Source organism: Humulus lupulus, chromosome 6 (genome assembly GCF_963169125.1).
Source record: "Humulus lupulus chromosome 6, drHumLupu1.1, whole genome shotgun sequence".
Lineage (NCBI taxonomy): Eukaryota > Viridiplantae > Streptophyta > Magnoliopsida > Rosales > Cannabaceae > Humulus > Humulus lupulus.
Window position 1 is genome coordinate 213,243,883 of NC_084798.1, and position 26,618 is coordinate 213,270,500.

Here is a 26,618-nt window from a genome sequence, read left to right on the forward strand (position 1 = left end):
GATGTCATTATTCTCCTTTCACTGTTTTGACAAGCCCATCAATGATTTTATCTGAAAGGAACATGTATCCCACCGAAATTCCAATAACCATTCCACTTCCAAATCCCATTAACACAATTTTCCAATCAAATCCATTCACATGCTCCTCATCGTCTTCTTGCTGAAATTGGGGTGTGGTGTTCTCGTTGCATGATTCTGAAATTGGAAACCCACATAAGCCCAAATTCTTTTTGTATGAATCGTTTGTGAATGTATCAAATTGTCGACTGCGAGGTATAAGCCCCTCCAATTGGTTCACAGAAAGATTTAAAAATTGGAGTTGATTTAGATTTGCTGCCAATTGCCATGGAATCTTCCCCACAAGCTTGTTCGAGGAGAGATCTAACCATTCTAGATTGGTCAAATTTCCCAAAGATGGTGGAATACTACCAGAGATCTTGTTATGTGAAAAATTGAGCCCTTTGAGTGAGTTGAGCTTACCAATCAATTTTGGGATCTCTCCTGTGAAGTTATTTCTTGAGAAGTCAATGACTATAAGCATGGTTTGGATTTTCTCCAACTCAACATAATATCCTTTTATTGTCAATGAACTGATTTCATAATATTGAAATGATTCCAAAGCTGCTTCCATGTAGCTCAAGTAATCTGAAGTAGCATTCATCATTCCCACAAAATTCTTAAAATACTTTTGGGGCAAATGACCAGTGAATTCATTGCCAGAGAGATCCATAATTCTCAAATTTTGAAAAGGATGTCTCACCTTAGGATTGCCTATTGGACCTTGAAATCTATTAGATCTCAAGATAAGAACTTGGAGATTCGGAAGAGATTCCAACCACCAGGGAAATGATCCATTTATCTTGTTGTTTCCAATATCCAAAAAATTCAACCATTTACAATTGAGCAAAGACTTTGGTAAGGACCCTTCCAATTGATTTTCGTTGAGATTCAAAACCTGTAGGATGCTGTCATTTGCAAAATGTGAAGGAATGATGCCATGAATCTTATTTTTGTGCAAATCTAGCACAGAGAGACTTGAATTTCCCAAGCATGGAGGAATGTTCCCACTCAAATTGTTATTTAACAAATCAAGGACTTGAAGCAAACTGAGATTGCAAATCAAATGTGATATTTCCCCATCCAATGTATTGTTTGAGATTGAAAAATACATCGTTTTAGGTGGTGGAATTGGAAGATGACCTTGAAGTCGGTTGGAGCGGAGGTTAATGAATACTAGTTTCTTCCATGGAATCTGATCTATTTGCGTTAAAGAGTTGTGAGAAATATCTAGGAAATACAATGAATCCTTACCCATATTCCACAGCCATTGGGGAACACTGCCTTCAATTTGATTGTTGGAGAGATCCAAGACTCCTAAATTTTCTAAGCTTCTTAAGGAGTACGGGAACTCACTTATACTACATGAAGACAAAAATAAATAAGAAAGAGTATTGGGCAAAGTATCATTATTATTACTGTTAGATAGTAATGATAAGCTATTATTAGAAAGATAAAGAACTTGGAGCTTTTTTAACTTTGAAAATTGATCAAATTGCACGACACCACTCAAATTACTTGAGAAAAGATACAAAAACGAGAGATTGACTTGCTGAAAAATTGATCTTGGGAAAGAGCCTTGTAAGTTATTAGAAGATAAAGAAAGATACTCCAAAGAATTATGTTGGAATTCCTGAATGCTACCACTGAATTTGTTAGAACTTAGATCTAAATATTGTAAAGATGGAAGGGAATATAACCAAAATGGTATTGTCCCATTAAGCTCATTATAAGATAAATCTAGAGATTTTAAATTCAATGGAGGAGAACCCACTAATTGATCTTTCGAAGAGACACACGAAAATGAATTTTTTGTTGAGTTACTACAAATTTCTGGAATTGGGCCTACGAAATTATTCCCTGAAAGATCCAAATAGGTTAGTTGTTGTAGATTGAAAATGGATGACCATGGGATATAACCACCAAAATTATTACTAGAAAGGTCTAAGGAAGTGATTTGTGTGCAGTTGTCAAATAATGTGGGAGAAAGTTTTAAGAAATTGTAATTCATTAGAGATAAAATTTGTAAATACTTCAAATTTCTACAAAGCTGCATTCATCAACTCCAACCTTTGTGTGAGGTTTATTCTCATGGTGAGTAAAGTGTCGAGGAGGAACTACCAAAACAGAGGGACTGGGTGCTGGGAGGATGCCTTTTCCTGCTTGAGACTTAAGACGAATTTCATCTGCCAACAATTCACTAACTACTGAATCAACCGAAGGAAGTGGAGAACGATGCAAAATAGAGCCACGGAGTCCCTCAAAGTCATCACGAAGTGCCATAAAAAACTGAACCAATCGTTGTTCCTCCCTACGAGCAATATATGGTGCAAAAGCTCGTAATTCTGCAGATTCAGTAAGGGCCAATTGATCCCATAGATCTGTCATAACTGAATAGAACTCTTGAATACTCATATCTTTCTGTTCAAGAGCTCTAATATCTGATTCTAATTGATATTGCTTTGCAAAGTTAGACTGAGTATACAGCCTTGCAAGATGGTCCCAAACTTCATTCGCTGTTTCATACTTGGCTAGTTAGGTACCTATGGAGTGTTCTACAGAGTTGTTTATCCAAGTAATAATTTTTGAATTATCCACTTCCCAATTTTCTAGCAAAGTTGCATAATCCGCTTTGTCATTTGTTGGTTTAACCAAAGTTCCAGAAACATAACCCCACATCTTTTTCCCTTTCAAATTTTTTTTCATCACATAGTTCCAATAAGAATAATTCTTTCCATCTAACCTCACACTAATGGATTGAAGGGAATCATCTCTATTACTTGCCATTTCAGAAACAAATTTCCAAATGCTATCTCAGACAAAAGTTCCCAAATTCTGCAATCTGATGAAACCCTAAAATTTCATAATGAACACGAAAATCACATACCGAGTTACTGCAAAGATGCTTCGACCCAGTTTGCTGCAATACGAAGGAGACCCAAGCCAAAAAAATTTCGGGGCTCCGCCTCGAACCCCGGGCAAGGTAGCGCACTGCCCCCCCTGCAACCCCCCAGCCAACTCACAGCGGAGTTGGATCTGCAAAAGCTATGATTACGCTTAAGAAATTCAATTCCATAAACCATTCTCTGATACCATGATAATTATGCAAAGACACAATCCATAAAACCCAATAAGAGAGATAGCAAAAAGATGAAGAGAGAAAAGGGAGGCTAGATAGAATTGCAAAATATAGAGAATAATGTATTCTAAGTTACAAAACTAATAAGCCAAGCATTTTATATAAGGCAAAAGATATAAAATAACAATAATTAAGAAAAGACTAAAATGCCCTCAAATAATAACTCTAACAGGTTTCACCAAGAAAGATCATCACAAGAGTTTTGTATGGGATTCAACATGATATGTTTCTTGTGACGAAGATCAACACGTATACCTCTAAATCATCTTAGGGGCAATGTAGAAGTAGCAACTTGTTGCCTATGGCGCTAATTTGAGCATGAAAATAAAAATGCAAAAGCACTACTAAACAAAGATTGTTGATTCATAGACTTATATTACTCTGCCAATCCTATGGAATGAACTATGAAAACAAGTACAATTTTTTTGTTTCAGTCTTATTGCTTTATCATTTATGTTATATTAACATGGCTCTAATAAGTGCAGTTAATTTCTTACATAAATCGGCTGCAGAGAACAAAAGACTACAAGTCTTGTAAAATGTAAACTTACTCATCTCTAGATCTAGAGATTATTACTCTTTCATTAGTGAATCCTTACCAAGTCCTGGTGAATCTCTTGAGGATGATATTTTATAATGTAAAATGTTCCACAATGCTATATTTTGTTAGATAGTTGACATGAAAAATAATAGAGATATTATATGCAAAATTAAAGCATTTCGATTACTGCTCTGTTTTCTCTCTATGCTGAGTCAAACTCATTATTAGCTATTTGCATAAGATTGAGATCACAGCAAGTGCTTAGTTAGGATTAACAGATTCTACAGGTAGTTGCCCCTATCGTAACTTTATTCTTTGAGTTCAAATGAAACTCCATACACAGAGTGTGTGAGGCCTCACACGACTAGTGATTCTTATTAAGAAAGAAATGACATAGAACACAAACGAACAGAACCTTCATATACATAAATGCACCCTTTGTTATCAAGAATAACACTACTATTGTACATGATGGAATCAAATAAAATACACAAAAGTTTTGTGCTTTATCATTTTAATCGAAAGATGCCATAACTGTTGTATATCTTTACAACACAAAACTCAACACATATACAAAGTAAACAAGTTAATTTGATCAAACCAATTCAAGCAATAAACCAGAAATTAAAAGGACAAAACTGAAAAATAAAGAACACAAAATTTTATACAGGTTCGGCCAAACTAAGGACCTACTTCTTGTTACTCCCCTGAGTTGTATTCTCCATCAATCAATAGATTACAATGCTGAAGATTAGTTTAGTGCACCACCAAGAACCTAGGTGAAATCCCTCCTCAAAACTCAGCTTGAGTTTTCTTTCAATAACACTGATCTTGGATTCAGATTTCCCCAACTCTCTTGCACTCTTTTCTTCTCTCTGAACACTTCTCTCACTCTCAAATTCAATGTGAATTTTTTCTTTTGCTGTCACTCATTACAAGAGATTACAAGGCTTAAATAGAATTATTACAGAAAAGACTAAAATAACCTTGGTGCACATAAACTAATCTAACCGAAAATAAAGTCAAACATAACAACTTTAACTGTCAAGTTGTTAAAATATGTTTTCTGTGGATTATAATTCCCACAAACGAATTCCATTTATGATATTCCTAGACAAATCATTATGTTCTCTTCATATAGAACATGATTCTTATATGCACACTGACTGGAATAGCTTTGATTTAAGCGTTCATTAAATATGAAAACCAAAAAGGAAGAAGAAAACTAATTAGTAGTAATAAATAACTGACAATCATGCATAGTAGCTGGCTTATCATTAAGCCTCTCCAACACAGCATATATATGTAGAACTACATATATGCACACAACAAAATTCAGGCAAAAGCCACACCCATTTATAACCATAAAACGAAAATTTAGAGTCCATTACGTTTAGTTTTTGAACTACTTATTTGGGTTGATTGCGTACCATGTTTGAATGGCAGTCAACAAAAGAGCTATTATAGCAGCCGAAAGAGCAACCATAGTCCAGGGGCTTCTGAAATGGGTCTGATAGACTTGGGCCATCCAAATCGCACACTTTCTCTGGCAATGATTTTCCATTTCTTCCATGACATCAAAATAATAGTCCTTGGGTGGCTTAAAGCATTCAGACCCCATATCATTGAACAGATCGACCACATCTTTATCACAGCTGAGATGGTTCCAAAGTACTCTTGACGCCCTTAGCTCCTTAACATCTTCTTCTTTATCAATGAGAAAATCCATAAGTTTTACATATGAAGTAACGATATAAGAACTAACATCACCAAGACACATCTCGTAGGCGACAAGATTCATCAACTTAGGCTTTGTCCATTCATCCACAGTTAATGGAGGAAGTTTAAGATGCCCTTTGAAGTTAAAACGTTTACTAGTATAAGCTATATCAGCACCACTTGGCTTAAACTCTATCCCAGCTAATTTAAGCTCCTGTGCACTGCGAAAGTTCCTCTTTGTATTAAAAAAAGGCACTGGTCTTGGGTGCCAAGAGAGACGAGGACATGTGTCTTCAGGACATGTGTCTTCAACAGAATAGAATCATTGAAACACATATCTAAAACTTATCTAAAAAAGGACAAAAAAGATCATATCACTCCAGCCCCATGCCTCCTATGAATAAATCTGGATGCAAGTTGCAGATACGAAAAAGATAATACAAAATCTTACTAACAATATCCTAACAAGTCTATCCTACAAGACTCAATTATTAATGAATCTAGAAAGAGATGTAGCCATAAGTTAAAACCAGCCAAAAAACTACCTGCCTAGTTATATTCCAAATTTTCTAATGAATCACCAAATACCAAACCCCGAACTCTTAATAACTAAGTCATATGTTGGGGGAAAAATAAAAAGAAATCATTACTAGTTCACAGCAAACTTTTGATGCTATTAGAAATTGGTTATTCATGAAGTAATAGTACCAAACTACACGAAATCAAAAAGGAAATGTACAACTAAAAAAGCTGACTAAACAGAGTTTGATGCAAACATGGAGGATATTAAAAAAACAAAAAACATAATTTTTATTTCTCATATACTCAGAAGATAGAAAACTCATCGATAAGCTTAATAACCTAAAAAAATAAAGAATCAAAGCTAATAAAAATGGGTTGTTGCTGAAGTACTAGTATCAAGCTACATGAAAACGGAAGTTTAAAAAAATACAGTAAAGGTGCCTAATTTGTGTACCTGAGAATGAGTGAAACAGCTGGTGGGTTTGAGGTATTTCTCAGAATAGAAGAGGCTCCTCCATTGATAGAGAAAAGGGGAACTTGGTACAAAGAGGAAGAGGCTGTAACGGTGACCTTCATTGCCAGAAGAAATGCAGATTAGAAAAAATGTATAAAATCACAGCTATCTCCTACTTCATGAAACTATAAAATAATATGTCAAAAGAACTATAAAACACATACATATCATATTTTTACAGATTAAAATCATAAAATAAAAAATGGGTTGCAATGCCTTGCTCTGTTGCCATCCATGGAGGTGAGGGCCGGTCTCGCAGGGGGGAGGAAGTAGAACTCTGTTGCCACAAATTCGATAAAACCCATTCAAACAACAAAAGGGATCTTTCCCAATTCCCAGAAAGGTCCAAAGCTTTCAACAGACTAATCAAATCAACCTCAACCAACTCAACCTTTACAGAATCAAAATAACCATTCAAATCATCCAAAGGCAACTCTACAATCGAATTAAACAGCATCTTACCCTTTGTTGTGAGAAACTCAAGGAACCCAGTTTCTAAGCGACCTTCTTCTTCGTCCTCCTCCAGCTGAGAGACTAAAACCGATGTGGGTTTTTCGTAACCGCCATTTTCAAGCTGTTTCTGAGTAGAATCAACCGAAAGTTTAAGAGAACGCAAATGGGTATTGCTGAAATGATGTGGCTTCACAGGTTTAACAGTGTGAGGAGTTTTTGGAGACGAAGAAAGGTGTAGAAGGTGTTGGAGGAGAGAATCAATGGGGAATGAGGATGGAGATGGGGATTGAGTAGGAGGAGGTGGTGGAGGTGGAGGTTGGGCTGTTGTTGGATTGAGCTTCCATGGCGGGAAGTTTGGTTGGGTTGGTTTATTTGAAGGGGTGGGATATACAGGTCTTGAGGGGAAGAGGGAACCCTCCATTGATGATGATAGTGTTCAAAGCTTTGGTTATGGGAAGAGGTAGAAGTGGAAAATGTGAGAATGAAAGAAAGGTTGCATTTTGATGAGAGTGAGATAGAGATGATTGGTGTTGATTCAAGATCGAATTTTGGATAGAAAGACTGGTTTTTTATTTTCTTCAGAGAAGAGACAAGAGTATAATAAATGGTAGTTTTATTAATACTAAAAATTTGGTAATAAGCATATAATATACATACAAATAATGGGTTTCAAAGTGAAATGATTTTATTAATTTTTTTTTTTGGTATGATATTGAATGGAGATAGGTGGTTTAAGTAAGTACTTCTTAAGTTAAACTAATACAAAATTTATTTTTATATTTAATTTAATAAAAAAAATGTAAAATTAATGGTTAAGAAAAAGAAAAGGTGAAACTAGGACTTATTCCAAAATTGAAGTGGTGTGGTGTTTGTATGAGAGCACTCACAAGAGCTACATCAACTAATTTTAAAAAATACATAGAAGAATTATAAAAATGAGCTCCAAATGAGTGAGTTAAATTTGAGTTATTTTATATATTTTTTTATCTTAATGAATAGTATCACTTTACATGTAGAGAATTATTTATTGAGTTAAAATTATTTTATTATTATTTTTTCTTTATTAATCATATTTTATTTTGTTTTGTTTCCTTCTCTTTTATATTTTAGTATTTTAATTAATAAAAAAATAATATTTAAATGATGTAGAGAAAATATAGAAAAGAAATAAAAAAAGTATGTATAGTATAATATAAATGTTTGATGTAAAATAAAAAAAAGTAAGATTTTTGAACTATATTTGAAAAAAAAAAGTAGAATGTCTATTCTGAGTGCTCTAAAGTTGGAGTTAATCTTGTTATTTACATGTTTTTTAATTAATTTTTAGTCAAAAGTGAATTTGTTTATAAATTGAAATCGAAGAATTTTATTTCAATTAAAATTGTAGTAACTAATTCAACTAAAAAATAGTAATAAAAATAATGAAAATGGAAAGGAAAAAAAAAACGAAGGTATGCTTAGTCTGCAATGAATATTATCACAAAATCTTTGCTCATATTGTTTTTTAATATATATACGTACCTTTAATTTTGGTTAGACACAAATTTATACCATTTTTAAGAGAAATACCACTTTTGACCATTAATTTTACTAAAATATACTTACAAAATTTAGGAAAAAAAACCGACTTACCGCTTTTGTTAAGAGAGATTTCGACTCTCTGATTATTGTATTTCTTCTCATATGCCCCATTTTGTCTTCATACGGCACCGTTTTGATATATATATATATATACACGAGGGATTTACCTGAGAAAATTTTCTAAACTTTAATAAATATAACATTTTTTTATGTGCATTTTATATGGTATTTTATGTTTTCTAACTTTTTTTATGAGATTTGTTTTCTCATATTTATGTAATAAATTATTAGTTTTACCGTATTTAATTATATAAGATTATTTTGGCTAATTCTTAACTTTTTGTAAGGGTATTTCAATAATTGTAGGTATTATTTTTAATTAATTTTTTTATTCAGATATTGAAAAATCTTTTGTTTTCTTATTTTCTTTTATTTTTTATCATCTTCAATCAATATTTTCTCTGCTGTAACCGGTTACCACTATCAGAACAATTTTGATTTTTTAGTAATATACTATTATCAAAATAGTAGCTAAATTGTAACTGGTTACTTAGTGAGATTTTGAGAAAAAAAATTGATATGAAAAAAACAAACTAAATTAATGGTGAAGGTAATTGGTTACAATTAGGTTTGAAAAAAACTAGTTGTCATGGTAACCGGTTACTTAGCCAAATCTGAAAATAAATAGGATCAAAACAAAAATTTAAAATGATCATAATCGTAACTGATTACAACTACGTTTGAAAAAAAAATCAAATCTGAAAAAAAAACAATTACAATGGTAACTGGTTACTTATCTAGACCTGGAAAGAAAATCGGATCTATATAAAAAAAATCAAATACGAAAAAAAAAATCAGTCTTCATAGTACCTGGTTACTTAAACAGGTTAAAAAAAAAATCAGATTTGAACAAAAAACCTAAACAAATTGTGATGATAACCGGTTACAGTTTGGCCTGGAAGAAAAAAATCATATCTAAAGTGTAAAATTAGATTTAAAATGCAAAATCAAATGTGAAAAGAAGAAGAGCAACAAAAACAACCAAAAGAATAACATTAAAACCACCACCACAAGCAAAAGAAGAAGAAGAAGAAGAACCAAGGCGGAGGTGGTGTCTTCAACAGAGGGCTGAGAAGAAAGAACCAAGTGGGGAATGAGAGATAAAGAAATGAGAAAAGGAAGAGAGATAAATGTGAGAGAGAAATGAGAGGATGAGAAAGTTTGAGAGACTTTTTTGTAAAAATATGTTAATTTAATTTTTATATTCTATGGAATTCCCATGTTTTAAACTTTTTTTTTTTAAATTCATCATATTTTGTAGCATTTCTTTTTTGTCTATAAATATAAAAACTCATCTTCTTTTTCCCATATTTATGTAAACTTCTATATATATTTTAATATGTCATTATTCTAATTGTGTTTGAAATATATTATTTTTCTAAAAGTGCTTAAAAAATATTCTATTTTTATAGCCGAAATGGAATTATAAAAGTGAATATGTAATTATCAAGATTGAAAATATTTCATCCTTAGAGTTGTATCTATTTCATCTTAGTCAATGGTTGTCGTTCTTGAATATTTCAATTGTAATTTTTCTTTTATATGAATTTACCCAATCAAATATTTCTAGTTGGTTAAAAAAGGTGATGTATTAAAAAAATATATAAATAAGTTATATTATTAAAATACAATTAGAATAATGTCACATATGAAAACATAGTTGGAGTATTGCCAAAAAAGAATGGTATAACTATTTTCTCCCCCAATTTGGACGCAAGAGAAAAATTACAAAAAAGTTTGGTTAAGTACAACTTTGAACAATAGTTGTGAGTAGTTGGGGGCAAATATTTTGTCCTAAGTAAAATTTTCAGCAAAATTAAAATTATTAAATCAAAAGAAAATCAACAATTACGAAAGAAAACAAAGATGTTGTTTGATTAACTTTAAATTATTTTATCTATTTATATCTTATCAATTTGAAAGAATATTTTGGTATGCCAAAATTTTAATGAGAATAACAATACTGTAATATACAAAATACATGGTATGTCCAACAATAATTTCATCCATCCAATTATCAACTAAAAGCTACCAAGATACTAATTAATAAAAGCCAAATTGTAAGACAACATGGGATTTTTTTTCAAACTTTAAAAAATATGGCAGTTTTTTTCCTTAAGTTTATATCACATATTTTTTTTGTTCACATTTTTATGGATGTTTTTCTCTCATATATTTGTAAAATTTTATTTGTATACAATATTTTAACTTTTTTATACACTTTTAGTGGCTTTGATATGTTTTGAAATTATTTTTATAATTTTAATCTATTTGTATTGTTTTTTATCATTTATATTTTATAAAAAATAAATTTACATAATTCTTTCAAGAAAAAAAAAACTTAGACCTTCATCACTATACTTTTTATTCTCATTTCTTATTATTTTCTTCCATTTTTTTATATTCTTTAATCAGTATTTTATCCACAGTAATTGGTTACCACTATCAAAATAAATTTGATTTTTTTGTGATAGTAATCATATGCCACCGTCAATTTTTTTTATTAGTTATGTGTGGAAACTGGTTACAACTATAAAATCATTTTTTATTTTTAAGTGGTGTTGTAGTAATTGGTCACAACTATAAAAAAAAATTTTGATTTTTTTGGTAATGTACCATTATCAAAATATTAACTGAATTGTAACTGATTACTTAGTGAGATTTGGAAAAAAAATTGATATGAAAAAAATAAACTAAATTGATCGTGAAGGTAACTGATTACAGCTAAGTCTGAAAAAAAAATGAAAAAAAAAATCATTTGCGATGGTAACCGGTTACTTAGCCAGGCCTGGAACAAAATAAGATCCAAACAAAAAATCTAAACTGATCATAATCGTAACTGGTTACAGGTAGGATTAAAAGAAAAAAACCACAACTAAAAAAAACACAGTCGCCATTGTACCTGGTTACTTAGTCAGGTATGAAAACAAAATCAAATATAAACAAAAGAATCTAAATGAATCATTATCGTAACTGGTTACAGGTAGGTCTAAAAAAAATCATATATGAATAAAATGAATCAGTCATCATGATACCTGGATACTTAAACAGATTTGAAGAAAAAAAACAACAAAATCAAATATAAAGTGTGAAATCAGATTTAAAATGGAAAAATATGATGTGAAAAATAAGAAGATGAAGAAGAAGAACAAAACCAAATTTGAAGAAAAGGAAAAGAAGAGGAAAGAAAGAAGAAAAAAGAAAGAAAGAAAGAAAAAAGAAGAAGAAGAAGAAGAATAGGGGTGAGGTGAGTCGCTGTCGGGGCAGCGATGGGAGGTGGCATCGCCGGCAGAGGTCTGAGATGAGGGAACCGAATGGGGGAGGAGAGAGGAAGAAAGGAGAAGAGACAGAGAGATATCTCAAGGGAGAAAGGAGAGAGTGAGAGAGAGTTGTGTAATTAGGTTTATGGTAATTTACTTTTTATATTTTATGGAATTACCATGTTTTAATTTTTTTTCGGAACTTACCATTAATATAGAAATTATATTTATTTTTCCCATATCTATGTAAACATCTCACATAAAATGAAATTATTGATTTGAAATGTCAAACAATAAAATAATTAATCCACAAATTTATATAACTAAAAAAATGTATAAATCTAGTAAGATAATGGTAGATAAATTTGCTTTATAGAGATAGGTAACAACAAGACTCTATTTAAAAGTAATTCCAAAATTATTTATTTTTTAACAAATTTTATATTTAAAACCACATAATAAATCACTTTCTTATATTCCTACTCATAAAAAAAACTTTCTCTTACAATTAGAAAGAATGATGAACCACATATATGTTTTAAATTATTGTTTTTTTTTGGAGAAAATTTGGCCTCGTTAAAACCTCACGAGCAAAACCTAGTGGGAAAAAACTCTAGGGCAGGAAAGAGTGCAATTGAGATATGATTGATTAGAGGTATCAAACCAGATAATAACATTAATATAATGGGAGTGGTCAGACCACCAAACATGATGAGAATCCATAGAGAGAGCTAATTTGCCAAACAATGAGTTGCTCCATTAGCTTCTCTAGGACAATGTCTAAAAGTAATATCAACAAAAGCATTATTTGTTACAATGATATCTCTAACAATGCAATCTAGATAAGAGAAGTCCTGTCTCTTGTTGAGGATAGCTTTAAAGATGGGAAGACAGAATCAACAACTATGGACAAGTAACCTAGGCTGTGACATAGGTGAAGGTTGTGAAGAATCTCCATTGCCTCTGCCATGAGAGGTTTATAAGAAGCCAAAAGAGGTCAAGTGGCCGAGGCAACTGAAGAGCTCTCATAGTCACGCAGAACCATACTAAGACCCATTTTGCCTTGTTGATTGGAGATTGCAGCATCATTGTTGACTTTGACAATGGGCAAGTGGGTGCCACCATTTGTTGACAGTTGGGCTGCACTACAGTTCAATACTTGATTGAGAGAAATTAGCAATTACATAAGACTGGTAATAGTTAAAAGCCCAAGGACACAATCAACTTGTCATGAACAAGTTTATTCTTATTGACAAAAGAATTACATCTGAACCAAATTCTCCACATAATAGTCAAGATTTCCTGAATCTTGTCACTAGGAATCAAATTGGAAATACGCAGAAGCAAATTATAAAGATCGACACTATGGCCGTGAGGAAAACTCACCAAATTGAGGATTGCTTTTTGGTATTCTAAAGCAACGAACAACCCCACAAAGCGTGCAAAGTAGTCTCAGGAATTATTGTTTATTGTATACTTTTATTTTATTTAAAATAGATAAGTTTTTGTTATTATTTATTTTCAATCTAATGATTTTTTTAGTACTAATTTGATATTTATATTTAATGTCAAGTTTGGGATGTATTTCAAAACTTAAAGTTGTTTTAATATTTTGTTTAAAACTTATTTTTTAACTTTTTTTTAGAGAGGCCTTACTTGATTTAGTGACATATTTATAAAATTACAGAAAATGATATTTTCTTTAAAAGGTAAATCAATATATGTTTTTGTTAGTTACGTTTATCTTAAAAATCTTAAATGTAATTTTCCCTTTATGATAGTTATTTTTTAACCTTTTTGATATCTATGAAAATGATATATAATTTTTTTTCAAAATATAAAAATTCAATAAATAAAAAAGAAAACAAAAATTTTAACGTAAATTGTGATTAATTACTCAACCTCTCGTGATGGGTGAAACAGTAGTATAATTTTTTTTTTGGACAAAAGTGAAACAGTATAAATTATTAAAGAAAATTAAAATAAAACTTTCTTTCTTTATTTATTATTTTATTTTTGTCATTGGATTTAGTTTTATTTATTTATTAAACATTAAAATCAAATGGAAAAATGAATATTTAAAGGGAATAAATAAACAAAAAGAAAAAATTAGGTCAGTAAGACTTGCTTTTACTCTGTAACTCTACTCTTTCACACCCACTTCACTCACTCCTCTTGTTCCAAAATTGAATCGTTGAAAAAACCCAGAACTCATATTCATCAAATGAGACTTAGAATCATCATCACCATCGCCATCTTTTTCTCTTTTTTTTTTGGGTGTAAATGAACTGAGGAAATTTGTGGTTCAAGCAAAATGCCAATGGATTCTTTGCTTCTGAGCTCCTTTACCACTCCTTCTATATATTAGCAAAAGGTTTGTTTTTCCCACTACTGTCCATTTGTTGATGCACTACTTTATTTGGTTTTAGCCTTTATTTATTTATTTTGGACAAAAATGGGTTATTTTGGACTCATAGATTTGTATCACTGTTGTTTGATTGATTTTTATTTTGTGGGTTTTGGGTTACTTAATTGTAACTCTACTCAAAATTTGTTATTTATATTTTTAATGTAAAAAACTTGAATTTGTTCATACGTTTTCATCTAAGACTTTTTTGTCTATTATTGCACTGCATTTTTTTATTATTTCACCCTTTCTTCTTATTTTTAGCATTTGATTAGGCTGAGGGATTTAACAATCATTTTAGAAACAAATAGAATGTCATATTTGTTTTTTCCTTTTTGTCTTTTTTTTCTTCCTTTTCATGGAAAATCTTTAATTATCCAATCACTTAATTTTCTCCCTGTAAGTGCTTTACTTAGGCAAAATGAAATAAAATTGGATGAGTTGCCCTGTTTACTGCTCACATATATTCTTAACTAGAGAAGTTGAAAAATGATTGATGTTGAAGTGTAACTTCTTTGCTGCTTTTGTGCTTGTGTTGCATCAACATATTTTCCTGTTGGTTAAACACTTAGTTTGATAAGATTTTTGACATAAAACTTTCCCTCTCACTGCTGAGACATGGGTTCAACATATTATTTTATATAATCAGGTCAAATAGAGTAGATATTTTGTTTTCCTCATATAAAGGCATTACTTTTTTTTTTCTTGAAGCTTTCTTACCATTGCTTTTGATATATCTTTGTCTTTGATTTTGAAAGAAGAGTTCTGTTGATTGGGATGGTTTATTGGATTTAAATTAACAATTCCAATGTACCGCTTGTAAAGTCTATGGTAAGAATTTTTGTTTCTATTTTTGAGAAAACAGAACTCTACTAAAGACGCCTTGGATGTTTTCTATAGGTTTTCTCGGCCACCAATAAGTTAAAATTTAATGGGGCAGCCCCAGCTAGTTGTTCATTATATTAATCTAATTCATTTGAGCATCAATTTATTGATAATATTGTTTCTTATCAAGTTTTGGAGGTTCGTTTGATTTTTGTTTTCAGAAGCAGGCATTGACCTTACCACATATCTAATATGGTTCAAATAAGAATAATGTTAATTTGGGTATCACAAACTTATCATTTTGTATTTGCAGCCTATTATAATCCAACCTAGCTATCATGTTGTTAACCGAGATTTTCGGCAACTATATTAATGAATAATATTTACTGATAATAATAATGAAAGTAGAAGATCGACACGAGGTTTTTACGTGGTTGGGGCGTTAACTAGCCTTAGTCCACGAGTCTATATATTAGAGCTATAAGAAGCTTTTACAATGGAGTTTTCTAACTCTATCTGAACAGAGTTTCTGCCTTTTTTTCCTCCCTTTCTTTTTCTGTACTTTGTTCTACAGCTTATATTTATAAGCTGAAGGGAACACCGGGTCCGGGCCGGACCCGACCCGGGCCCATCAGAGAAATGGGTACAAGGGGCCTCTCTAGTGGAGGCCCAATACAAAAAGGTATACAATACACAAAATTTAGACCAGCTAAGGCCCAATTGGTTGACCTGAGATACAAGCCTTCGCCCGACAAAACGACGCTTTGGCTCTGACCATTTCGAGTCACGAGGCTGATTCAGGAGACAAGACTGGTCAGGGTGCTTGGCTGCGCAGTCCTGACACACCAGTGGGCAATCCCGAGGCGACCTTTTCTGCAGGCGAAAAGTGGGGGACAATGCCCATGCGAAATGAGGGGATTTCAGGATCCTGGACGCCTGGCCCTTCAACCGGGGAGGAGGTGATCCAGGTCCGTTTACCATTGGCCCGCTCCGTTTACCTCGGGCCCGAACCATACCAGGCTCTGGGATAGGGACGCGTAGGCCGCGATGGGTCCGGGCGCTCTGGACATCGCTGGGACCGTTCAAGATGAAGACGAACCCGGAGGGACGTCCCGGAACCCTCCAGACGGGCCCAGTCTAGAGTCCCTGGTCCGTACCAATTCCCTTGGGCGATATTCAAACCAAGGGATCTTGGGCTAGGCCCATATGCCGAGCCGGACCTCTGACCGTGGGCCCGGGCGAAGGCCCAAAGCCCTTCCAGGAAATGGGGATAACACATGTTATTTTTAAGAATTTTGGCCTTGGATGGATCGTTGGGTCATGACCATTATTTTGGTCCTCTTCATCACTATTATATTAGGAACTGCTTATTCAATCAATGTGAGTTGATTTAGTCTCATATGAATTTTCATACACAATGCATAATAAATGGATTTTCTGAAATAATTGACTTAGTTTTATTGTCATATAATGAGGAAAACTTTACAGACTTTGTTTCTCACTTGGAAGAGATTTGCTTTAGTTACAGCAATGTGCATCCTTGTTGTTTTATCTATTCCTCTTGCCTTGTTAACCAAGTTGAACTTTCGATGTCTCTTTCTACACAATCCAAACATTCTTATTTCTTGTGTCATTTACTGTATAAGTTTTCACAATGTCATTTACTGTATAAATATAAGCAAAAGATATGGATCATGTAGGATAAAAATAGAAGGGTAAGGAATAATGTTTATTTTGGGTATCATGTAAACTATATTAGATATGTGGTAAGGTCAATGCACTTTCAAATTTCAATGGTTTTTCAACTACTGAAATATGGATTGCTTTTCAGACCCATGTCTTTATGAGACCAGATGCTTTCTCAAGGCCTATCATCTTTGCAACTAAATTTATGAGCTTCTTCTTAGTTGTTGTTATAACATTATTTAAAGTATCAACTTCTTTTTCTCTATTTCTATTGAACTTTTAAGTTGTTTGCTTTCAAAATATGTTTATGCTTTTGGTTTGGGCACATGTAACTCGGTCGTAAATAAAATAGCTTATTTTTATTCGTTGGTAAATAATGTATAGGATATACCTGATATTAATGGAGATAGGACATATACGACATCCTATCATTTACTGTGCGCTTAAAATGGAAACCTTGTTTTCTTTCCATACTAAATCATATTGTGTAGGTGTTTTGGATATGCATTTTCACTACTTGAAATTGCTTATACATTTGCACTTTTAGAGGGAGCATTTGAGTAATATTTGAGTTGTTAATTCTGTAGGAAATAATGCTCTTTATTCTTTTTGGGTTTATTGACATAAATATCACTATCTTTGTTGTTTTTTCCGCTTGCTACAATGTTAAGGGCTCAATAAATAGTGATAGGTTGTATGAGTGTTGACTTATTATATGTATGTTTCCTTGTTTAGGTATTGGGACACACAATCTTGGCTTCAATACTTTGGACTAATGCCAAGTCAGTTGATTTAAGCAGCAAAACTTTGCTGCAGTAACATCTTTTTACATGTTCATATGGAAGGTAAGTAACTATGGTGCCAAACTTACTTTGTTTAACACTTATTCTTGGGCATCCCCTAAATTTTTGTGTATTGACTCTCAAATTGCATTGATTCAAAATGCAAATCTCTTATTCCCATTTTCTCAATCCCTTTTATGTTCCATCGTTGAATGATATTTCTTTTTATTTATTTTTACATGTGCATTGATTGTCATTTTAAATGAGTTGGCTGCTATTGATTGGTGGGATATAGAGGAGACAAAAAAATGGTATAAGACATATGAATCCATTTATTCAAGCATTTGACCACTTAAAAAAGTGATAAATACTTAATGTTTCGATGTTATTTTTACTACGAATAATGCTAAAGAACTCGACCTTTAATAACAAGTGATGCAACAGATGAGTTTGTCATACATTCATTCGATGAATCATGAATGCTATAAATCCAAAAATTCCAATGTTGCAACTAATATGCCACATCAATTGACATTAAAATGTTAAAGAGTTAAAACATGAAAAGATATCTCATGAAATCTTTATAGGACTTTTAGAAATCTGAATTATAATCTATTTTTCATAGAAATAGGAATTTTAGGACTCTTTATGGTTAAGGGATTGGCATGATGTGTAGTGTTTTTCAGTTAGCTTGATTTGATTTGATTTGATGATGTGAGAAAGTGAAATTAGCATAATAATCTTGTTTTTATATTGAATGACGTGTAGGGTTGCTTAATCGATCTTGAAAATTATTTTGTAATGGCAAAAAAGAAAATCCATTTGGTGAAAATGGACTTTTAAAACTTCAACTTGCCAAAATAACATGCTATTACAAAATAATCTTTAGTGTTGTTGAGTAAATTACTTTGCAAATAATATATCAACATAAGCCTTTAACCATCCTTAAGAAAACTAGTTTGCAAATAGTTTTCTTGAAAATTATTTTACAAATAAATTTTCTCATTAATTAATGTCATTTCTACAAAGCATTCTCCTCAAAGAGTAATGTTATTCGTTATGAATTCATGATTCATTTGTAAAAATATTTATTGTTTGCTAAAATTTATTATTATATCAAATTATTCATTGACATGTTTTGTGCTATATGCATCATGAATTTTAACATGTAATGAATTAAAAAAAAAAAAATTATGGTACCTCCATCTTACTCTATCTCTTAGTTGTGTTTGTGATTATAAATTGTCATTTATCTTTTCAATTTCATCTAGGGGCATTATATTAACATCCCAAAATTTGATTAAGACACTCTATTTTTATTAAAAATTAATATAAAATATATCTTTTTTTATTAACTTATGCTTTTTTTAAAAAAAATAAATGCATATTCTAAAAATACATATAAATAAAATATAATTTAAATATTTAGACATAAAAAATCAAAACAAAAAAATATATGAATTAATGTAAAAGTTGTAAAAAAATATTGAACATTATTTTCTAAAATATTATGAAAATAAGAAAATAAAGTGGATTAAATTAACACAAAAAAATAAAAAATTAAAGAATATAAAAATAATTAAGAAAATAATTTATTTTAATTTTTTTAATATATGGGGTGCCTATATAGATTATTAGAGTGTAAATATTATTGGCCTTTCATGTTTTGGAGAAAATTTCTATGAAATGAATACCCTTAAAGGTTGAATACTAGTCATTGTCATTTGTTGTATTGATTTTAGGATATTTTTTTAATCTAACATGCTTTATTTGGTTGTCTGTCGTGAGGAAATTTTAATTTTTTTTTTTGTCACAAAAATATTAATTCGATAAATGAATTTACACTTATATAAACTCTTCCTCAATCCATGTTGAAATGGGTTTATATATCCTAATTTATTATGACTTTTAAATGATAGTTTCAATATTATATAATTAAAAATATAATTTTTTTTATAATGAATGAATAAATTATTAGTCACTTGTATTTAAAAATTATATCTTGGTGGATATTAATTGGTTGATCTATAAAATGATGTATAAAGAAATCTTGTTTAGTGATAAGTGTTTCATATATTAACAAATTGCTTTATATCATGCATTCAATAAAAAGAGATCTATGGTCTGCCATTGTATTTATAATTTTGTTAAAGTAGAAATAAAAACTTTTATTGAGAATACTAATAATAGTTCAATGTACAATGTGAGATAATCATAAGATTTATTCGACCCAAATCTTCTATATGGTCTTATTATGTTTGTTTTTTTTTTTTTTTTTTTATACTTTTCAAAAAACACAATCATTTACTTAATTTATTTTTAAAAAAAAACTTCCTTAAAAGGTAAGCATATAGAATAGATATGCTCTCTAAGTATTATGATTAACATGAACGTAAACCAAACATTTGTATTATTATTTGGATGAATTAATCAAGTAATTAATATGACATTTTTTTTTCTTATCCTAGATTCTTACCAGAAATTTAAAATAAAAATTCTCTATCTTATTGTAATGCACATCATCTCTTTATTTTTAGTTTTATTTTTCATTCAAGCAAAGTATTGTTATTGAAAACAAAAAAGAGGAATATATTGCAATGGGAAGAAATGTATGTCCAAACCATAAATTAATTTTGTAATTGTATTTGAGTTATACATATTCTTGTCTTATTTAAGAAACAACCATTTTTATCATCATTTGGGAGACTTTATAAGTGTATAGAGAAAAATGAAACAAAAAAAAAAAAAGTTCATTTAAACAACATAGTTTTTGTAAAGTTGACTAAAATTCATTTAAAAATAACTTACATAATAACGAGCTACAATAACAAACAACATACATTTAAACAAAATGAAACACAATAGACTAAAAATGTAAACTAATCTCTTCTCTCAATTTCCAACATTTTGATGAGCCTCGCTCTGCTTTGATCTTTTTGCCAAAAGATGTTATTGTTCTCCTTTCACTGTTTTGACAAGTCCATCAATAATTTTATCTGAAAGGAACATGTATCCCACCGAAATTCCAATAACCATTCCACTTCTAAATCCCATTAACACAATTTTCCAATAAAATCCATTCACATGCTCCTCATCGTCTTCTTGCTGAAATTGGGGTGTGGTGTTCTTGTTGCATGATTCTGAAATTGGAAACCCACATAAGCCCAAATTCTCTTTGTATGAATCGTTTGTGAATGTATCAAATTGTCGACTGCGAGGTATAAGCCCCTCCAATTGGTTCACAGAAAGATTTAAAAATTGGAGTTGATTTAGATTTGCTGCCAATTGCCATGGAATCTTCCCCACAAGCTTGTTTGAGGAGAGATCTAACCATTCCAGATTGGTCAGATTTCCCAAAGATGGTGGAATACTACCAGAGATCTTGTTATGTGAAAAATTGAGCCCTTTGAGTGAGTTGAGCTTACCAAGCAATTCTGGGATCTCTCCTGTGAAGTTATTTCTTGAGAAGTCAATGACTATAAGCATGGTTTGGATTTTCTCCAACTCAGCATAATATCCTTTTATTGTCAATGAGCTGATTTCATAATAGTTACCACCAGGTGAAAGTTTTTTCATGTATCTCAAGTAATCTGAAGTAGCATTCACCATTCCCACAAAATTCTTAAAATATTTTTGGGGCAAATGATCAGTGAATTCATTGCCAGAGAGATCCATAATTCTCAAATTGTGAAAGGGATGTCTCACCTTGGGATTGCCTATTGGACCTTGAAATCTATTAGATCTCAAGATAAGAACTTGGAGATTCGGAAGAGATTCCAACCACCAGGGAAATGATCCATTTATCTTGTTGTTTCCAATATCTAAAAATTCCAGCTCTTTACAATTGAACAAAGACTTTGGTAATGACCCTTCCAATTGATTTTCGTTGAGATTCAAAACTGATAGTTGGTTTCCCTTTGCAAAATGTGAAGGAATGATGCCATGAAGCTTATTCTTGTGCAAATCTAGCACAGAGAGACTTGAATTTCCTAAGCATGGAGGAATGTTCCCACTCAAATTGTTATTTGACAAATCAAGGACTTCAAGCAAACTGAGATTGCAAATCAGATGTGATATTTCCCCATCCAATGTATTGTTTGAGATTGAAAAATACATCGTATATGGTGGTGGAATTGGAAGATGACCTTGAAGTCGGTTGGAGCGGAGGTTAATGTATTCTAGATTATTCCATGGAATCTGATCTATTTGCGTTAAAGAGTTGTGAGAAATATCTAGGAAATGCAATGAATCCTTACCCATATTCCACAGCCATTGGGGAACACTGCCTTCAATTTGATTGTTGGAGAGATCCAAGTCTCTTAAATTTTCTAAGCTTCTTAAGGAGTACGGGAACTCACTTATACCACATGAAGACAAATATAAATCAAAAAGAGTATTGGGCAAAGTATCATTATTTTTACTGTTAGATATCAATGATAAGCTATTATCAGAAAGAGAAAGATGTTGGAGATTTTTTAACTTTGAAAATTGATCAAATTGCACAACACCACTCAAGTTATTTGAGAAAAGATACAAAAACGAGAGATTGACTTGCTGAAAAATTGATCTTGGGAAAGAGCCTTGTAAGTTATTAGAATATAAAGAAAGAGATACCAAAGAATTATGTTGGAATTCCTGAATGCTACCACTGAATTTGTTGGAACTTAGATCTAAATATTGTAAAGATGGAAGGGAATATAACCAAGATGGTATTGTCCCATTAAGCTCATTCATAAATAAATCTAGATATTTTAAATTCAATGGAGGAGAACCCACTAATTGATGTTTTGAAGAGACACACGAAAATGAATTTTTTGTTGAGTTACTACAAATTTGTGGAATTGGACCTACGAAATTATTCCCTGAAAGATACAAACGGGTTAATTGTTGTAGATTTAAAATGGAGGACCATGGGATATAACCACCAAACTTATTAAAAGAAAGGTCTAAGGAAGTGATTTGTGTGCAGTTGTCAAGCAATGTGGGAGAAAGTTTTAAGAAATTGTAATTCCATAGAGACAAAATGTGTAAATACTTCAACTTTCTACAAAGATGAGGTAGATCTATCATGACTTCAGATCGAGAAAGATTCAATACTTTAAGTGGGCTGCTCCAATTATATTGTGGAAAAGAACCATTGAGATATGAGTTGGAACTCAAATCAAGTTGTTGAAGGTTTGGCAAACTGAGAACATTTTCTGGAAGTTTCCCCTGCAATTGACTCCTACTAAGATCAAGAGATGTCAAAGAAGTTGACAGATTCATAAAGGAATCAGGTGAAGTAGAAGACATATTGACATCACTAAGAAACAATTCTCTGAGACTTGTTAGGTTTGCTATAGTTCTTTTCCAGCTAGATGTCTCTAGTTTCAAACCATCATTCCAACTCAAGTCAAGTGTAACCAAGTTGGACAATTGAGACAATTGGAGAGGGGCATGGCCAGTGAAACCTGAGTCAGAAAGGTCAAGGTGAACCATTTTTGAAAACTTACCAAATTTAGATGAAATTTGGGAATCATAAAAAAAATTGTGAGAGAGAATAAGAGATTGGAGATGAGCAAGAGAGAAAAGAGTGTTGTTGGAGTGAAGAATGCCTTGAAGGCCACTGCATGTAAGGTCAAGACGGATGACATGAGCTGTGACCTCATCACATGTGACTCCACTCCATCTGCAGCAATCCATGTTTTTGTTCCATGAAATTGTATTATTAGGATTATTAATCCCATAGGCCACCATACAGAACCATGTATCGTTATAAAAGGTGAAAGAGTTCTTAAAGTGGAGCAAAGCAGAGCTTTCATGGGGATGGCACAATGGAGGTGGAGAAGGAGAAGACAAAGAAGTAACAAAGAAGAAAAAGAAGAGAATGATGAGAGAGTAGAGCCATGAAAACAGACCCATCATTTTCACCCAAATCAACTATAATGGAAGAGAAGCAGAGATTCAAATACTAATGTTGGATGAGTTGTATGTTATATATTGGCTCATCATCCATATATATATATATATAGAGAGAGAGAGGTACCCAACCATCTTAACGGGCTGAAGTATTCTATGGAAAGAGAGTTAATTAGTTGAAATAATAAAACACAGGAATGGAAATTTACTTGACTTAATTTCACTTAGCTGATGACATGTATTTATTAGTCGAGAAAATAATGTTGAAAAAGAATTATATTAGAAACTACCTACAGATCTCATTCTCCTAGTTTTGAAAAAAAAACTGAAATTAAATAATTCTAGGACATCAGTCCTTATGTGCAGTGTTCTTTCTCTTATTTTTATATTTTAATTGATGGTAATATATATAAATATAAATATAATTAATTATGAAACATCAGACTTAATTATATTATTGATATTTTATAGTGTTGAAAAAAAACAAAGATGAAAGTTTATATAAATATAATATAATCAATGACGTGATTTAAAAAAAAAAGAAATCTACTTAATGTTAAAAATTTTAAATTATTAAAACATAATTATTACACTTTGTAAAACTCACTCTTAATTGCAACATAAAATTTTTTAGGGATAAGGTTTCCAAATAACAAAAAAGTATAAAATAAAATTTAAGAGGTATTTACACTACACAATTATAAAATTGTAACAAATTTCTCTTTAAAACAATCCCATACTATTTAATTTATTAAATAATAACTCACACAAAATTCATATAATTCAACAATCTAATGCTATATATTTTACATTCTAAACATGACCTATATCACAATAATAATACAAAAAATAGACAGAAAAGGAATCTCAATTTCAATAAAATTTCAAAAAAAAAAAAACCTCAACTTCAATAATAATAATAGGTCACCTCAACTTGTATTTTGGGTTGGTCATATACTTATAGTGTGTGTGGTATAGAATAAAAGTAATAATTAATTGAATAATTATTCCAAGTCAACAAATTTTCTACAATTCACAATTCTATTTCAGCAAGTGGGAATGTGTATGATTCAGGCTATTAACTTATGTTTTGGGTTGGAAATCTTGTAATTTTATTTTCGTTATATATATATATATATATATACTAATTATCTCGAATCCAAGTAATACAATCTTTTAAAATATATATAGATGAGTTAAATTACTCATCTATTTTAGCTAGCTCACTATATTTTCAACTCCACATGTAATTAAGGTTTACTTCTCTTTCAAATATTTTTTATTATTATTTTAGTCATTTTTATTCTCTCTTTCTAAATTAATTAGTTGTTTATTTTTTATCTTTTTTTTTTTATTATTTCAATTAATAAAGATATTTAAAAATATAATATTTAAATAATTTAAAGAAAAAATATAAAGAAACTGATATATAATGTAATGTAAAAATTTGAGATAAAATATAAAAGTAAATTTTAATAATGTAATTTAAAGGATATAATAGATCACTATTAGGAGTGCTCGTACTTTAAGGTTACTCATGCAAGTTCCTACACTTATTTTGCCACATCAGTAGTTTATAGAACTTTATTGTTATTTTTGTTTAATTAAGACATTGTCAGAACTCATTTTTCGCTACATTAATAGTCTCATTTTTCGCTACATTAATAGTATATGAATTTTGAATGAAATCTATCTAATTGTGAGGAGTTAACATGGGAAGCTTTTCAATGGTAATATAAATTATAAACTTAAAATAATATATCTCGTAATTGTAATAAAAGAAAGTAGCTCAAACAAAATTTCTCTATAAAAGAAGACTTTTTTTATTTAACAAACTTTTTCTTCATTTCACAATTAATTACCTATAAGGACTAACTGCACAATAAGAAATAAACAAAATTATAATGATAAAATAGATAAAAGAAGAAATCTCAAAGTCTTTCAAGTAAAATAAATAAAATCGAAATCTTGGTGCTATTTTGGTTTTAGCTTTGTCTTGTGCCAATTTTAACTTAGTTTTATCTTTGTGTCAACTTTATTTTTGATTTTGTCTTGTGTCCATATTTATTTGACTTTGTTATGTTTTTAGTATTTTTTTAAAAAAAATTGATGTTATAAGTTTAGTGACTATTTATGGTTTGATTTTTTTGCTATATTTTTTTGACTTATAATCTCGGTTGAAAGAGTTTGTTGGTTTTTTTATTTAACTTGTATAAGAAAATTTACCTTTAATCTTATTTGTCTTTTATGTGGTCTATAAGCCAATTTTTTGATCGATTGTGCTTTTCTAGGACTTTTATTTTATGGGACTCAAGTGATTGATTGTGTCAAGTGGAAGCTCTTGCCGTATTAGAGAGACTTTTTTGGGACTCAAGTTTCTCGGCTTTTTACATATTTATGTTTTTGTTTTCTCAATTGTGTAATTATTTTGTCTAATTTTCTTGGGATAATTCTCTCTTTTGTTGGTTGCTTTATTAAAAAGTAGCAAATAGATTTGTTTATATGTCTTTTGGCTAGATAATAAGCTAATTGGATGGAAATGATACACCCATTTAGTTTGTTCTCTACAATTCTATTTATGGTGATTTAATTACTTTTTTTTTAAAAAAATAAGTGTAAAAACTTGAATAAGAATGGATGATCTGCAATGTATTTATTAGACACTATGTACCTCATTATTAAACATCTCAAAGTCTTCCATGTAAAACAAAAGTATACATAACATAACTACTTTAATAATTGATCTTCTAAACTTTTTTTTGGGGTTTGGAAATCTGGATTCATCCTATCTTCTATCCTAGATTTTTTAACACATTTATTGATTGTATAAATATTGCTATGGTCTGAGACGTGACTTGCATTAAAGACTTTGATGTATAGTTTTTTCTTTCCAAACTTGACTGTATGAAGTTTTGTTATCTAAATTTTCTTAGTTTGCGATAGTTACTTTCACTCTATCCATCGATCTCACTGTTTACTTGATCAAAATTATTTGAATGGATTTTTTTTTTTTACCTCTAATTAGCACTTTTTTATTAAATAAAAATCGAATGAGAAATAGGGTTGTCATCATTTTAATTTGTGCATGTTCTTGTTAAGTAAGTATTGATTTATATATAAAATTTGGAGTAAACATGTTAAAATTTGGCAGTCACATAGAATAAAAGATTAACA

At 30.7% G+C, this 26,618-nt stretch overlaps 3 protein-coding genes across 3 annotated transcripts; all 3 read right to left on the bottom strand.

Moving 5' to 3' along the window:
* Positions 1-7: 7 nt before the first annotated feature.
* Positions 8-2,068, bottom strand: LOC133785992 (receptor-like protein 32). Its single transcript, XM_062225203.1, has one exon. It carries the CDS (start codon positions 2,066-2,068, stop codon positions 8-10), a length of 2,061 nt encoding a protein of 686 aa, XP_062081187.1.
* A 1,038-nt stretch (positions 2,069-3,106) lies between these two features.
* LOC133785993 (UPF0481 protein At3g47200-like) lies at positions 3,107-7,366 on the bottom strand. The gene is made up of 4 exons (XM_062225204.1): positions 7,034-7,366; positions 6,955-6,987; positions 6,433-6,548; positions 3,107-5,677 (listed from the first exon to the last, which is right to left on the bottom strand). The coding sequence occupies exons 1-4, from the start codon at positions 7,364-7,366 to the stop codon at positions 5,143-5,145; spliced, it is 1,017 nt and encodes a 338-aa protein (XP_062081188.1). The 3' UTR covers positions 3,107-5,142.
* A 12,893-nt stretch (positions 7,367-20,259) lies between these two features.
* On the bottom strand, positions 20,260-23,844 carry LOC133783175 (receptor-like protein 6). The gene has a single exon (XM_062222721.1). It carries the CDS (start codon positions 23,448-23,450, stop codon positions 20,496-20,498), a length of 2,955 nt encoding a protein of 984 aa, XP_062078705.1. The 5' UTR covers positions 23,451-23,844; the 3' UTR covers positions 20,260-20,495.
* Between the last annotated feature and the right edge of the window lie 2,774 nt (positions 23,845-26,618).